Here is a 13,894-nt window from a genome sequence, read left to right on the forward strand (position 1 = left end):
GGTTTTTTTTACATGTTGCGTGCCATAAGTCATGCTGTGTGTTTGAATAAGTGTATGGGGAGGTAGTGAGGAGCAGGAGTGGTGAGTAGCTCTGATGATTTACCACTCTGCAGCTCGCTCTCTCTCTGTCTCTGAGCTTTTGGCCTTACATGGCGAGACACCGAGAGAGCTCCCATAGACCTCTGTGCTCTCTGCTGCTTCCACTTCTCTCCTCCTCGTCAATACTTCTCATATTCAGACTCTCCCTCCCTCGTTTTTTCTAAAAGCTGCTCTCTTATCCGACTCGACTCCTTTACACACATTTTTACATACTGTTTCTCATGTTCAGGATTTTTCCCCCACTTTTTACATTTCGCTCTGTCAAACATCAGTGATATCCACTCCCAATAAAGAGAATGATTCACTGGCATTAGGAAAGGTAAGGAAGCTTGACAGTTGTAGACAGAGGGCAAGAGCAAATGCACATTATTTGCATTCATAGAAACCACTGGACGCCTGTTCACATGTTTCAGTGATTCATGGAGCCCCCGTTTCCTTTTATAGCAGAAGAATGGGGATTATTTACACATGCAGTCAGTGTCACAGCCTTCACATTTATTATATGTGACTCTGACTGGAGCTACAGGCAGTCAGGAAGCACCACGTTCAGCTCGAGATTTGAAGCAGCCCTGGTGAGATAGAGCGGAGGGGAAGGGAATCCTCGTCTTTAAAGGGACGTTACGATGGGACGTTTATGTGTTTAGTGGTACGTTAAATGCAAAGTCGACAACTCATAGCTGTTAGCTGAACATTTTGCAAACACATATGGTGTCACCAGTGAACGGGATGAGGCCAGGACGGAAACGTCCCCAAGTCTCTGATCACAACAGCCTTCACTGCAGGCTGCGACAAACCCAGTGATCCAGTGGCATTGATAGACTTTTTACTCCGTATTCTTTGGAATTGTGTATTGTATGTTTTGGGTAACATCTACTGCACGTCTGTCCATCCAGGGAGTGGATCCCTCACCTGTGGTTCTCCCTAAGGTTTCTAACTTTTTCCCCCGTTATAATGGTTTTTTTCCCTGGTAGTTTTTCCTCCTTAGCCTGGTCGAAGGTCTAAGGACAGAGGATGTTACCAACCCTGTGAAGTCCCGTGAGACAAACTGTGTTTTGTAACCCAACTGTGGGCTATATAAATAAAATTGATTGATATGGTAACCAAATGAGTCAACAAATCATCTATTTCCTATTTCCTGACACCATCAAACCAAGTCTTTTGTTATCCTTTCGATCGAAAGACCCCTAGAGGCAGAAATTGCATACTGTGTGTTTAAATAAACAAAACATTAAATCAAAAAAATCGGAATCTGCAGCAGCACAATGCGCAGCACTGCTATTAAACTGTGTGTGTGCTAATTCCTGTGGGATTACACCTCTGGATTGCAGTTAACCGCACTGGCCGGACTTAATTGCGGTGCCTTGTTGAATTTTCCCGATCTCTAAACGGCGTGCGCTGCGTTATCATAACACATTTTAATAACGGCCCAATTTTACCGTTAATTTCAAGTAAAAAAAAAAGTTGACTGGAAACGCTTAGCTGCATATTCAGGAAGCAGCAGCTGGCTGGTGCAGTCCTCCGGTGACGGCCTTGTTTGCAGGCACCTCAACAACAGCTGCCGTTGAGAGGAGGGGGATTTCTCAGTCGCACACCTACTCATATTTTCCGAGACGGACCGAGGGTTTGTATGAGTGACCTTCTACCCTCATGCAAACAGGCTACTGCTGCACTGTCTCTGTATTTAGTGGATCATTTCTTTTCTGTATTGATGACATTTTGATGGTGGAGGGCTTTGTTGTGAGTGAATGACTGTTCCAGATAATATATAGATAGTCTTGGAGCATCTTTTACTTAATTTTTACTTCACTTAACTTAAAGTTAATGTACATGTGTATATGTTTAAAATGACATGCATTAGTGATGTTGTGAGTCTTTTATCATTCAGGTCTCTTGGACATGTGTAGTCTACATATTAGGAGCTACATAAATGGCAATAAAAATAGTCAAAGCCTTACATTATGCATACATTTGCTCCTATCAGCATCATCATTATCATACCTGTGCCGAAGCTCTCCTCTCCACAAAGGGAACAACGTCCAGAATCCATCAGGTTTCCAAAGTACCTCCAACCTGCCGGAGTTTCGTAAAGTGCCAGCTTCATGGCTTTGGCGACTCTAAAAACAGGCAGAGAGAGAGAGAAAGAGAGAAATTAAAACAAAGTTTGGGACAACTTCACTGTATGTATCTTTTCCACCCAGCTCTCTCTATAGAGATAAACTTACGAGCAAATCCTCTGACCTTTTGAAATGAAGTAAACCAAATGTTGTGAGACAACAGTGATCTGCCAACAGCTCATCCAATAATTGAATTAAAGGAAGAAGGCAGCGAGAACAAAGTGAGCGAACATTTAAGCTGATGTTTGCTTTGAACCTGAGCCACAGAGGAGGACACGGAGTGTGTGTAAACATGTATGTTGGGGTCCTGAAGAGGGGAAAAGGCTGCAGACAGTATGATGTGTGGGAGGAGAGGGAGCACAAAGACAAAGACTTGAGGGAGAAGAAGCAAATAGAACAGACTTGTAGTCCTTTAAAATGCACATTTGCAGAGGAAAAAGGCTGGATACTGGATAGTGTGGGAATATGCAATATTGTTATAAAAGGGTGTATTTTTAGAAAAGAGTGGGTATCTCTGAACAAAAATGGAAATCAGTCAATATTTTAACAGTGTAAATTCAAATGGAAAAGGCAGCATCGTTACAGTACAAATACCTCAAGATTAATCTCCCATACACAAGCACTATTATATTCCAATTACAGCAGATATTAAATTGGACCGAAATTAGTTTTTTCGTTGTTCATCATTACAAATATGTACAATGACATAACTGGTCATTGCATCAAGTAGCAACTCCACTTTTAAACATGTTTCACCTCTCATCCAAGCAGGCTTGATTATAAGTTCATAGTTACAGATCCGTCATTGTCGCCGTAAAAAGGATAGACCTGTTTTACAAATATTATTAGTGTGCAATAAAAATGCATTAACAAGAAAAAGGCCGACAATTTATGACAGAATAGAAGTTGTTAAGAAAACTAATACTATGGAATTTGGCGAGACATAACACTGGAAAAGTGAAATCTAGTGGTAGAAAGGCAAGTGTTATCTCAATTTAATATGATGTTATGGATCTGTAATGTTAGATAAACCTTGTCTAGTTGTTGTCTTTGGCTGAGGGGACATTAATGTCGAAGCCATGGACGATAAGAACTCACAAAGAATGGACTCGAATGGACACAGACTTAAAGGCGCCATATGTAAGAATGTGGCCAAAAATGGTTACTACATTCAAATTCAAAATACCGAGGTCATTTAGGTTTCGGTTTCTCCGCCATTGTAAGTCAGACGTAACTGGCAACCCGTGGTTGCTCGGCAGCTGAGACTTAACTGACTGCAATGATTGGAAAACATGATTTCAAAACATAAACATGATTTGCAGTCTGCAAAAGATCTTTTTGAATGCGAATATTTTGGCTGTACTGTTGTTGTTGTTGGTGAGTTCAGTTTGTTATATGAACATTATTCATGTCCTGACATATAAGGAGGATTTTACGGCCAGTTGCTTCAGATTTAGTACATAATACACCTATAAATACGGCCGTGTGACCATTCACCTTTCTATTTTATTGAATTATTCTCTATGATTATAGAAGCTTTTATGACCATTAAGCACTTTTCCTGCTCGAGTCCTGCTCCCTCTCTTTTATCACTAAATACATTTATAAATCTAGGCCTCGAGGAATAGGCTGCAGTTACAGTTAAGGACCCTGAGGTAATAATCTTTTGTTTTGTTTCTTTAAAGGTTTGTTTACAGTCGCATGGTGATTTTATTAAAGCTGACATGGTGCTTGTTAGAGAAGGTATCTCACAACGTGCAAAATATCAGTACATATATAATATAATAATAATAGTATATATATAATAATAACAATGGATTAAATGACCATTTGTATATGAAAGGAGACTCTTACGGTGTTGAACCCACAGAGGAGAATCACAGACTCAGCAAATCCCCTTCACTCTTGGGAGCATTTCTCGAACCGTATCCATTTTGAAACCTTACCATTTCTGCAGCAGCATTCACAAAATTTAGGTTGTTGTTCCACAAGAAGCAAAGACGTGGAAAAACACCCATTTTAAATGCTTTTATTGTGGGAATTCAGAGCAATATAAATGTGGATTTGAGCCATATTGAAGGTTTTTAAATGGTGGTACTTGTACAAACATCCGCGCAGCCCTCATGCACATAAATAAACCTCCACACAGTGCCCATTATAGTTGTTTACATGAGGATGGGATAAATTACCAAATAAGAGTAAACCAGTTTGATTCTCCTTTGGGGAAGTGAGAGCTGGAACGGAAAGCCTCGAATTCCTAAAAAAAAAAAAAAAAAACTCCTGGCCTGCTGACAAGTTCTGATGGCGTTTTAAATGGCATGTCCGCAGCCAACACAAGCACTGAAACTGACCCGACCACTGCTCTGCTTTCTGACTGGGACTAAATTGTTGTGAACAGTGTGAGAATATAAACACTGCAGTTGACCAACACAAATATAAACACGGTCAGGTTCTGCACGGACAGATTTTCACCCAATTTGGTGGGAATGTTGTGTTTAGAGGGCAACTTCGGATGACTGACATTTAATATAACGTTTAAATATTGGTGTAAAGGAGACTTTTCATAATTGAAGAGATATAAATTCCCCATCGTATAAGTGCCATATAAGTGGCATCATCATTACAATGTCAGAGAATTTGATAATTTAGTATAAGTAATGAGAGCACTTTTTGAAGTAATTTAAACCCTTTAACACTGAGCATATCACAGTTGATATGTTTGTGCAAACCCAGTTTGCATTACCGTAATTACCCCAAGGTTTGTGCATTCGGAAAAATTCCAATGGTTTCTGAAATCAGAGATGTTGAATTTGTGGTTATTATGGTAATTTAACTTGCACTGTTACAGGAAGTCAGCGAATCAGCACCTTTGTCACCAAAGAGGAGATGTGTTGGAAAAAAGCCTGTATATAGTTTACATTTTTGTCCTGTATTTGGACAAACAAATATTATTTTAAATGTTTTATACCGTTCAAATTTTAAATTCAACATGCAAAAATTGGTGTTTGTGTACCACTACAGTGTTTATTTTCCTCAATAAAGCCTTTGTTTTTCTTTATTTCACCTTGTTAATACACTTTTTTAACATGCAGTAAATAATAATTCCAGATATTGAAAGTTTTTTTAATCCCTTTTTTAATCCCTGCTCCATTTCGGTACAACAGCGTAGTCCTATAGTGATACATATACAGTATCATCCAATATTGTCGGTGTTCTTACTATTTATCTACAGATGCAAAAAGCTTAAACAGATGGGCCAGAAAATCTAACCGAGGGGCCTAGGTCCCAGGACAAAAGAAAATGGTTGACACTCATTCAAAAATGAAATGAACTAAATGATTTAGGCTAAACATTTGCAGTCTCTATATCACAGCAGATCCAAGTGGTGGATCTCATCGTAGTCACTGAGTCAGCAATCAGGAACAAACAAACCATTCGATCAACATGGAGACAGAATAACTTGGCGTGGTATAGTCCGAGCGGTGTTTAGCAACACGCACAATCCACACCACACCGCAAGAAAAAAATCCCAGGACTTTGCAAACAAAGCCAAAGAGATTAAACCGGACCCAGAGGAAAACCATGGTGTCAGATTACTCTTCACATGCAGCAGAGAAGACAACAAGGATTGGACGACACCAACCTTTCACAACAGGGCCGTTCTCACTGCAGATTCCATGCTTGAACTCTCTGACCTACTTTGAATATAATGAAGGTTTCTACAGGCAGAACACATGGGTCACCATTATCTTTCACAGTGGCCAACCTCTACATGGAAGCGGTAGAGAGCACAGCCTTGGCCTCCTTCACAGGAACTGCACTTATCCATTGTTTTCGATATATGTGGACAACACCCGGGTCAAGATCAGAACTCAGGAGCTGGAATCGTTCACAGAACATATGAACAGCAGCAAAAGTAGAGTAGTAAGATATATTTCTGCCTTGCTTTAAACTAAAGAATTTTGGCCAATGAATATAATCAGGGACGCAGGGTCTGAATTTGGAAGATTTCTATTTAGGGTTGTAATCCCTTGTGTGTAGGTGCGACCTCTCAGCTGCTCAAGCCTCCACTCTATCTCTTCTCTAGCTCTCAAAATTCAGTCCTTTTCTGGTGTGAGAAAACAGACGATCGATCATGTGTCTTGATAAATTCCTTTATCATATAAGGAACAAATAAATAGTTGTACTGATGAGGCTGTAGCAGATGTTGAGACTCAACCAAGAAATATTACTTATAATATTATAAGATACCCTTGCATTTATGACGATGCTGTTAAAAACATGAATATAATTACCATTTAGAAAAAAACATTTATTAAGAATGTTTAATAATCACTTTAAGTTAAAAAATAATGACCAGGTTTCTTTCTATGCTCAACATTCATTGTCAGCTGCTTTATCCCCCATATGATGGTCATAATGAGCCTATTCCAGCTGACATAAGCCCAATGTATACTTCTGAGTAAAGTGCTCTACGTAGGTTATGGAGACCCCTCTCTACGTCGCCGGAGAGGCTGTCGGAGAGTCTCCGGGTGCACAAAATATTTTTTAAGTGCCCGTCACGCCATCAAGGAACAACAGAGACGGCAAGGGCTGCGATTGGTCATCAGGACAGGCCGAGATAACGCTGCTCTGTGCCGGCCACTGTGCACACACCGAGCGACCACAGAGGCGGGGCTGATCACCGCCGCCAACGTCGCTGCCAAACTATAAATACGTCACAAACCACATGTTTAGACTCTAAATGGCCAATTCTCGCATCAAATGATCTTAAATTGCGTTCCGGGACACAGAAAATATTTATTTCAGGTGAGAAACAGCCACTGATTCAATGTTATTCAGCTGCAACAACAACAACAACAGTCTTTCTCTCTCGGATGCTATTGCTCACTGTAGCAAGAAGCGCAACAACCTTGCGTAGCGACCCCTACTGATCGGGCAGAAAATTGCACCACGACAGAGAACTATGAAGGCTCGAGGGGTCTCCGTGGTTACGCAGTTGGATAACGCATTACGCAGTCGGAGAAGCATACTGTGGCCTATAGGGCGAAATGTGGGGGTACACCCTGGACACGTCACCAGTCCATCGCAGGGCCACACAGAAACGAACAACTATTCACTGTCACACCGACAGTCAAATTAGAATGTCCACTTAACCCAAAAAACACTCACACAGCAGAAAAGGCCTTTTTAGCTGCAAGGCTAACAGTGCTAGCCACTATACCGCCATGTGGCCTAACAGCCTATTTTTTTATACTATATTTATGAATTGTCTCACCTGTCAGGCACTAATTCAAATGAATTAGTATGTGTTTAATTGTCATGTCCCTGCCCAGGGACCACGGATGCAAATTAGCTATTTAGCTAACTCTAGTAGCTATAGACTCGGTTCTGTACATGGTCGCTGTCAACTAAACTAATAAACTAAACAAAATGAGTGAACACTACAAAGAGAACGTTTTTTGCAATTCAATAAAACTGAATAGAGACAGTTTGTCCTTCCTTCTTTCTTTCCCTGCATGTGTCCAGTGAAATATTGTTAGCCTTTGGCCTTGGTTTGATATCTTACCAAACATGGTATCCAGCCATAGTCTCACTACAGACTTGAGGGACAACAAGCGCAGCATGCTGGTGCTTTACTTGGGCTTAAAACGTCCTCCCTTGACTTGACTCACAAAAGGTCACTGGACATCATGTCAATTTAATAAACTGGAGGCGTTTGCCTTATCGGCCAAAATCTGAGAGCAGGAAAAATAAAGTTGAGGTGATTTCTGTAAATGGTCATAGCTGTGTTACCTACAATGTTTTGTGGAGACATCAGCGCTAACATTGGTTTCAAACAGTTTCCAAAGCTGTGTTAAAAAAGATATTTATCAAATCATAATATTATACAAAGTGGAAAAGTGTGCTTGTTAGGTCAGTGTTTAACTTGGCCCCCTGCTGCATCTTGCCCGCTGTCAAAATACCGGTGCGTATAACATTTGAACATGATGACAGCCTTTTTTCAGTTCTTTATCTTTTTTTAAAACAAATTTGTCAGTTTTTTATGAACTTGGCAGTTTACACATGGAAAAAAACAAGTCCAGCCCTTTATAAAAACTGGTTTGGTATAACGATAACAATGAGATCCAGTCAGTTAATCTTATGGCAGCAATGCATTTAGGCATGGACACATGGTCAACATGACCTGCTGAAGTTCAAACAGAGCATAGGAATGGAAAAGAAACGTGACTCTGAACATGTCAGTTTGGTGTCAGACGGGACTAAACCTGAGTATTTAAAAGAAATGCTAATTTATTAGAATTTCCATTTTCAACCATCTTTTGGGTTTAGTGCAAAAACAAGATAATGTCCAGTGAGCGGTGGTTTTCTGGTTGTTGATGAGCTAGAGATCAAGGGAGAATGGCCACAGTAACTCAAGATGTCCAAAAGACCTTGTTTAGCCCTGAAAAACATGGGCTACAGCAGCAGAAGACCACACCAGGTGCCACTCTACTGACACTTTATTAGGTGTCCTGGTTAATAAACAGGTTGCTGAGTGACCTTGCCCTCAAATTAGAAAACTCTGGAAGTGAATTTAACACATTTAGATACACTACCGTTCAAAAGTTTGGGGTCACCTATGCAATTTTTGTTGCGTTTTCCATTAAAAGCCACACTTTTATTCATCAAAAGAGTTGCAAAATGAATAGAAAATATAATCAAGACATTGACCAGATGATTTTTATTCAAAATAATAATTTGCCCTTTCGTCAAAGAACCAGCAAAACTGTTTTCAGCTGTGCTAACATCATTGCACAAGGGTTTTCTAATCATCCAATAGCTTTCTAACCCGATCGGCAAACACAATGTACCATTAGAACACTGGAGAGATGTTTGCTGGAAATGGGCCTCTATACACCTATGTACAAATTCCATTAAAAACCAGACGTTTGTAGCTAGAATAGTCGTTTACCACATTAACAATGTATAGTGTGTATTTCTGATTCATTTAATGTTATATTCATTGAAAAAGGTGCTTTTCCTTAAAAAATAAGGTCATTTCTAAGTGACCCCAAACTTTTGAACGGTAGTGTACACTGATAAACCTCTGTGGGTATATGAGACAAAATTGTTTCGGAAACACTTCTTTGTGACATCACTGTGACTCCGTGAGGCCAAAACTGTCATCCCACTACGACCAAATGACAGATCTGACATAACCACAACACTCAATGTGCTGACAATGCGCAATGATGATTACACATCCTCCAAACCTGCAACAATAATGGCCATTAAAACGTAAAAACATTTGATTCTGCTTGATTTCTGTAAAGAACCCTTCTCCCTACCATTCCCGGAAAGTTACAGGAGAGGCAGATGTTTCCTTTAAGTCAAAATTCCCTCCTACTGTCTCTTCTTCTAACCCCTCCCGACATCTTTGCAGCAGACCTCGCTCACAGCGTGTTCCACAGAGACACACGGAGACACCCACACCTTCAAATGATTCAACAGTGAGGTTTCACGTCTTTAACGTCAGCCTTCGCTTGATCGTATTATAACAAACAACAAAAGAAAGTCCACTGCTCAACTCGAGGACAAATGGATTCTCCTCCCCTCATCATTTTCCCTTATTCCTCCCAGATACACAACTATACACAGTGTATACACAACATCACATTCATCAAGGCTTTTATAACACAGTTTGCTTGACTATGCATAAACACACAGCAGGGAGGATTGCTCAGTCTAAACACTGCAGCGTGCAGACACACATCGAGGCCACACATTCTCCTAAAAAGGCCTACATTTGGGTCGACTCCAGGAGCCAATACCACACTGCTAAGTACTTCAACACTCCCCAGAAGCCGCCAAAGACACGCAAGATATGGACGTCAGATCTCCAGAGACAGACGCGTTGTGTGAGAACCCAAAGTGCCTGTTATATGAAGCTGTGTTGAACAAAGTGACGCTGTCATCCGAGGATGTCGGCGCTTATCAGCGAGAGCTCAATGCGCTTACCCCGTGAGTAGGCCGGTGAAATTGGTTTTTAAAAAAAAAAACGAAAACCTGACAAAATGCTATAGGTTTCTGACAAGGAGCGTGGTATTATCTGATAATGTTTCTCTCTATCTGATAACGTCTGGTAAATGATCTAAAACAGACATTCAAACTATAAAGTAATTCCACTTTTGGCAGACTGCGCCACAAAGTAATGGGTTCCAGGAAATCAAAGCGATCATCAATACAACAAAACACCAACGCTCGGAAAATAGAGATAAAGGAGACAAAATGTCTGCAGCAGAAACTGGAGAAAAAGCTATTTATCTAAGCATTGTGTGCGTAGTTGTAGGCAGACATTGCAGTGCACTTGTACTTATTACCTCTTTAAGACAATTTCTAGCATAAACACTGACCTTGTCCAGACCAGTATAGTCCTCATGGAGACAAAAAAAACAGGTCCTTATTTCCAAGGAACTGGTTAAGTTTAAGGCAAATATATGAATTGCAGTTGGGTTAAGGTTTGGGTTAATGGTTATGGTTGAGATGAGGAAAAAGGGTGTTTAAGGGTGTCCAAATTGCTATAATTTAATGCAGTGTCCTAAGAAGAATAGCTGCACAAACCTATGTGTGTGTGTGTGTGTGTGTGTGTGTGTGTGTGTGTGTGTGTGTGTGTGTGTGTGTGTGTGTGTGTGTGTGTACCTGGTATTCCTTATGTTGTGGGGACCTACATCTAAAAGTCACATTATGGGGAATTGTCTTCCTTATGGGGACAAAAATCAAATCCCCATAAAATAAATTACTACATTTTAAGGTGAAGACATGTTTTAAGGTTAGGCTGGGGTTATGGTAAGGTTAAAGTTAGGATTAGGGCCAGAAGTAATTATGGATAAGGTTAGCGTAAGTCTACAGGAAATTAATTTAAGTTAATGCAATGTTCTCTGAAGTCATGGAAACCAGTGTGAAAACAGTAATATTCGGTTTTACTGCATACCTATGAATCCCATTTATCATACATTGCTAATCTGGATTAACGACATACGACTGCACCGTTATTTTCCTAACATTAGCCCCTCTGTTATGGAGGCAGGACTACCAATACTAGTGAAAATAACCACATTAATCATGTGAGTGTCCTGTACACAACCATTATAGCTGGTTGGCTGAAGAAAAATATGAATCATTTGCTATAAAGATTTAAAAAAATATGTTCATAATAGGATTTTGCTCATGATAAATGTCAATATATGATAGATATGATTTTGAAGAGGCTTTTACTGAGACTAAAAGACCTCGGGTCTCGTTTAACTCGACGAGTACACGATACATTCGCAGAATGCAGCGTGAACTAACTATAGTTGATCTCTTGTGGTTCCCTCATGGCATTTAACAGCACACTACCCTTGAGGAGCATTCTGTTGAAGCCTCGGTGAGGGGGGGGGGGGGTGCAGTGCAAGGGATCCCTCTGCCTAGAACAATGTAAATGTGGATAACTTTAGCTGGGATCACATCCTCTCACTCAGCGCCCTCTGCACAGCTCCAGTTTTACATAACCCAGAATATTTTTAGGCGGTGAGTAAAAGTATACGTGTGTGTGTGTGTGAGCTCATCGTCTATCTGTGTGTGTGTGTCTTATACCTGTCAAGGGCGGTGCTGGTGGCCATACTCCTGGCAAAGCCTTTGGCGCCATGCTGTCTAAAGTAGGGGATGGCGGAGAGGTTGGCAGCCATGATGGCCACAGAATCCGATGGGTTCACGAAGAAGCCGTTTTCTCCGAGGATTATGTACCGGTCCTGACAACAAACAGCACAAAATCATACAGTTTAGCAAGAGAAAAGCACTACGAGGGTTTCTCATGGTGTCAATATGGACAGAGATCTTGGAGATTTTGACCACAGTAACATAGACTTCCATGAGATCATGTTCAATTACTTTCTTCAAAACAAAACTGACACTTTTAGCAGAACAAAAAAATTAATCTCGATCTGTACATCGATCACTGGGAATGGAATTTCTTCCATTCCCAGGAAATTAAATCAAAATCAGTTCTTAACCTTTCTGAGGTATGCTGCTTACTAACAACGGCCTCCTTCGCCAAGCCAATTATATCAGGGAAGAACTACAGTCGGACTAAATTTCTCTTTTATTATTCATTTACGAGCAAAAATCCATAAAAAAGAAAAGATCATAAACTGGTATTCCACACAGCCAACACCTAATAATTATAATAATAATAATCTAGGGAATTCCTTTGTGCCATTGTTTTCTACAAAAACTATTAAAAACACATGAGTGGACAACACTGTTGCACTGGGTGACACGCTCCTTCTTTATGATGAATATGACCATGCCGGTTTATTTCGAGTTAATCCTACAGGCTGCCATAAATACTCTCTCTCTCTGTGTGTGTGTGTATAAATCTGCAGCTGAAAATAATCCCGCACAGATGCAGAGTTTACTCTGGTGGAGCCACTGCAGAGGCTAGCTTGTTTAGGAAATTAGGCGGGCATTAAAATTATATATATATGTATATATATATATATATATATATTTATATAAATATAAATATATATATATATATATATTTGTAATCTGATTTTAACCCTTTCAACACCAGGGGCATATCGTCGGCGACACGTTTGAGCAAGCGCTCTTTTTCGTGACCGTAATTAAGCGTCAGTTTGTGCTATTGGAACGTTTCCAACAGTTTCTGAAGGCTAAGAAGTTGCACTTCAAAGCCAGCATGTGACTGTTACAGTAATTTTACTGACGTCAATGCAGAAAGGCACGTTTTATCCAAAAATGCCTTGAAGACGGTGCTTTTTGGGTGATAAAAAACCACCACTGAGGTTTGGTGATGCATTGTTTTTTCTAAATAATAATAATAAATAATAATTTTTTTTGTTTTTCCTGACTTTAAACTGTCAATACACTCTTTTAACATGCAGTAAATGATAAATAACTACCACATATCGAAGGTTCAATGTGTGTAAATGGGTGCAATGAGCAAGAAAAAAGGCCCGGCAGATATTTCGATATAGGTGTTCAAGGGTTAAAGTTGATTTTGGTATTTAAACATGACTTCTTGATAGCAAGAAAATTAGAAAATGACACCATATAAACAGACAATTCTACCTTTTTCGACTCATTGTCATAAAAACACGGAACACAGAATGAGCCACAGATGGACATGAAGCTGTGAACCTAAAAATCGACTGATTTGATTATAACCACTATAACCACTAATGACCGTGAAGACACCGGTAAACTTTGTAGGAGAAACATCATATAATATAATATAATATAATATAATTCCCCTGACGCTAAGCAAAGGGGTGACATGACTATTGGCTGACACTGAGGAAAAAGTGAGCTGCGTGTTTGATCATCGTGGATAAAGTCTTACTTCGGATTCCTACTGCTGCGCTTCCTTCTTATTATCAGTGAGCAAACACAAACAAACACAGTTCTTTCTGGTATCTATGGGCGGAGCCCAACTTAGTTCGATTTAGTCATTGACACATAGCCTTGGATATATCGTTAAAAAAATGTGTTGTCATGTAGTTACAAAATTAAAATACATGTAACATGTGCTTCCCTTTTACTCGTTAAATTTCCCTCATCTATTGTCATTATTTTACAACACAAAAACAACCAAAGCTTTCAGGCATTTGGGAAATATCAGCAAGCGGGATGAATGA

The 13,894-nt window shown here is 39.9% G+C and overlaps 1 protein-coding gene across 1 annotated transcript in view; it reads right to left on the minus strand.

The window, feature by feature from the left end:
• pgm5 (phosphoglucomutase 5) overlaps positions 1-13,894 on the minus strand; it is a 28,740-nt gene that overhangs the window by 10,784 nt on the left and 4,062 nt on the right. Inside the window, exons 6-7 of the mRNA XM_083905268.1 lie at positions 11,832-11,986; positions 2,098-2,213 (exon numbers count right to left, since the gene is read on the minus strand). Of these exons, the coding sequence (XP_083761394.1) occupies positions 2,098-2,213; positions 11,832-11,986 (271 nt within the window). The remainder of the gene's footprint in view (positions 1-2,097; positions 2,214-11,831; positions 11,987-13,894) is intronic.

Source organism: Microchirus variegatus (assembly GCF_963457635.1).
Source record: "Microchirus variegatus genome assembly, chromosome: 18".
Classification (NCBI taxonomy): Eukaryota; Metazoa; Chordata; class Actinopteri; order Pleuronectiformes; family Soleidae; genus Microchirus; species Microchirus variegatus.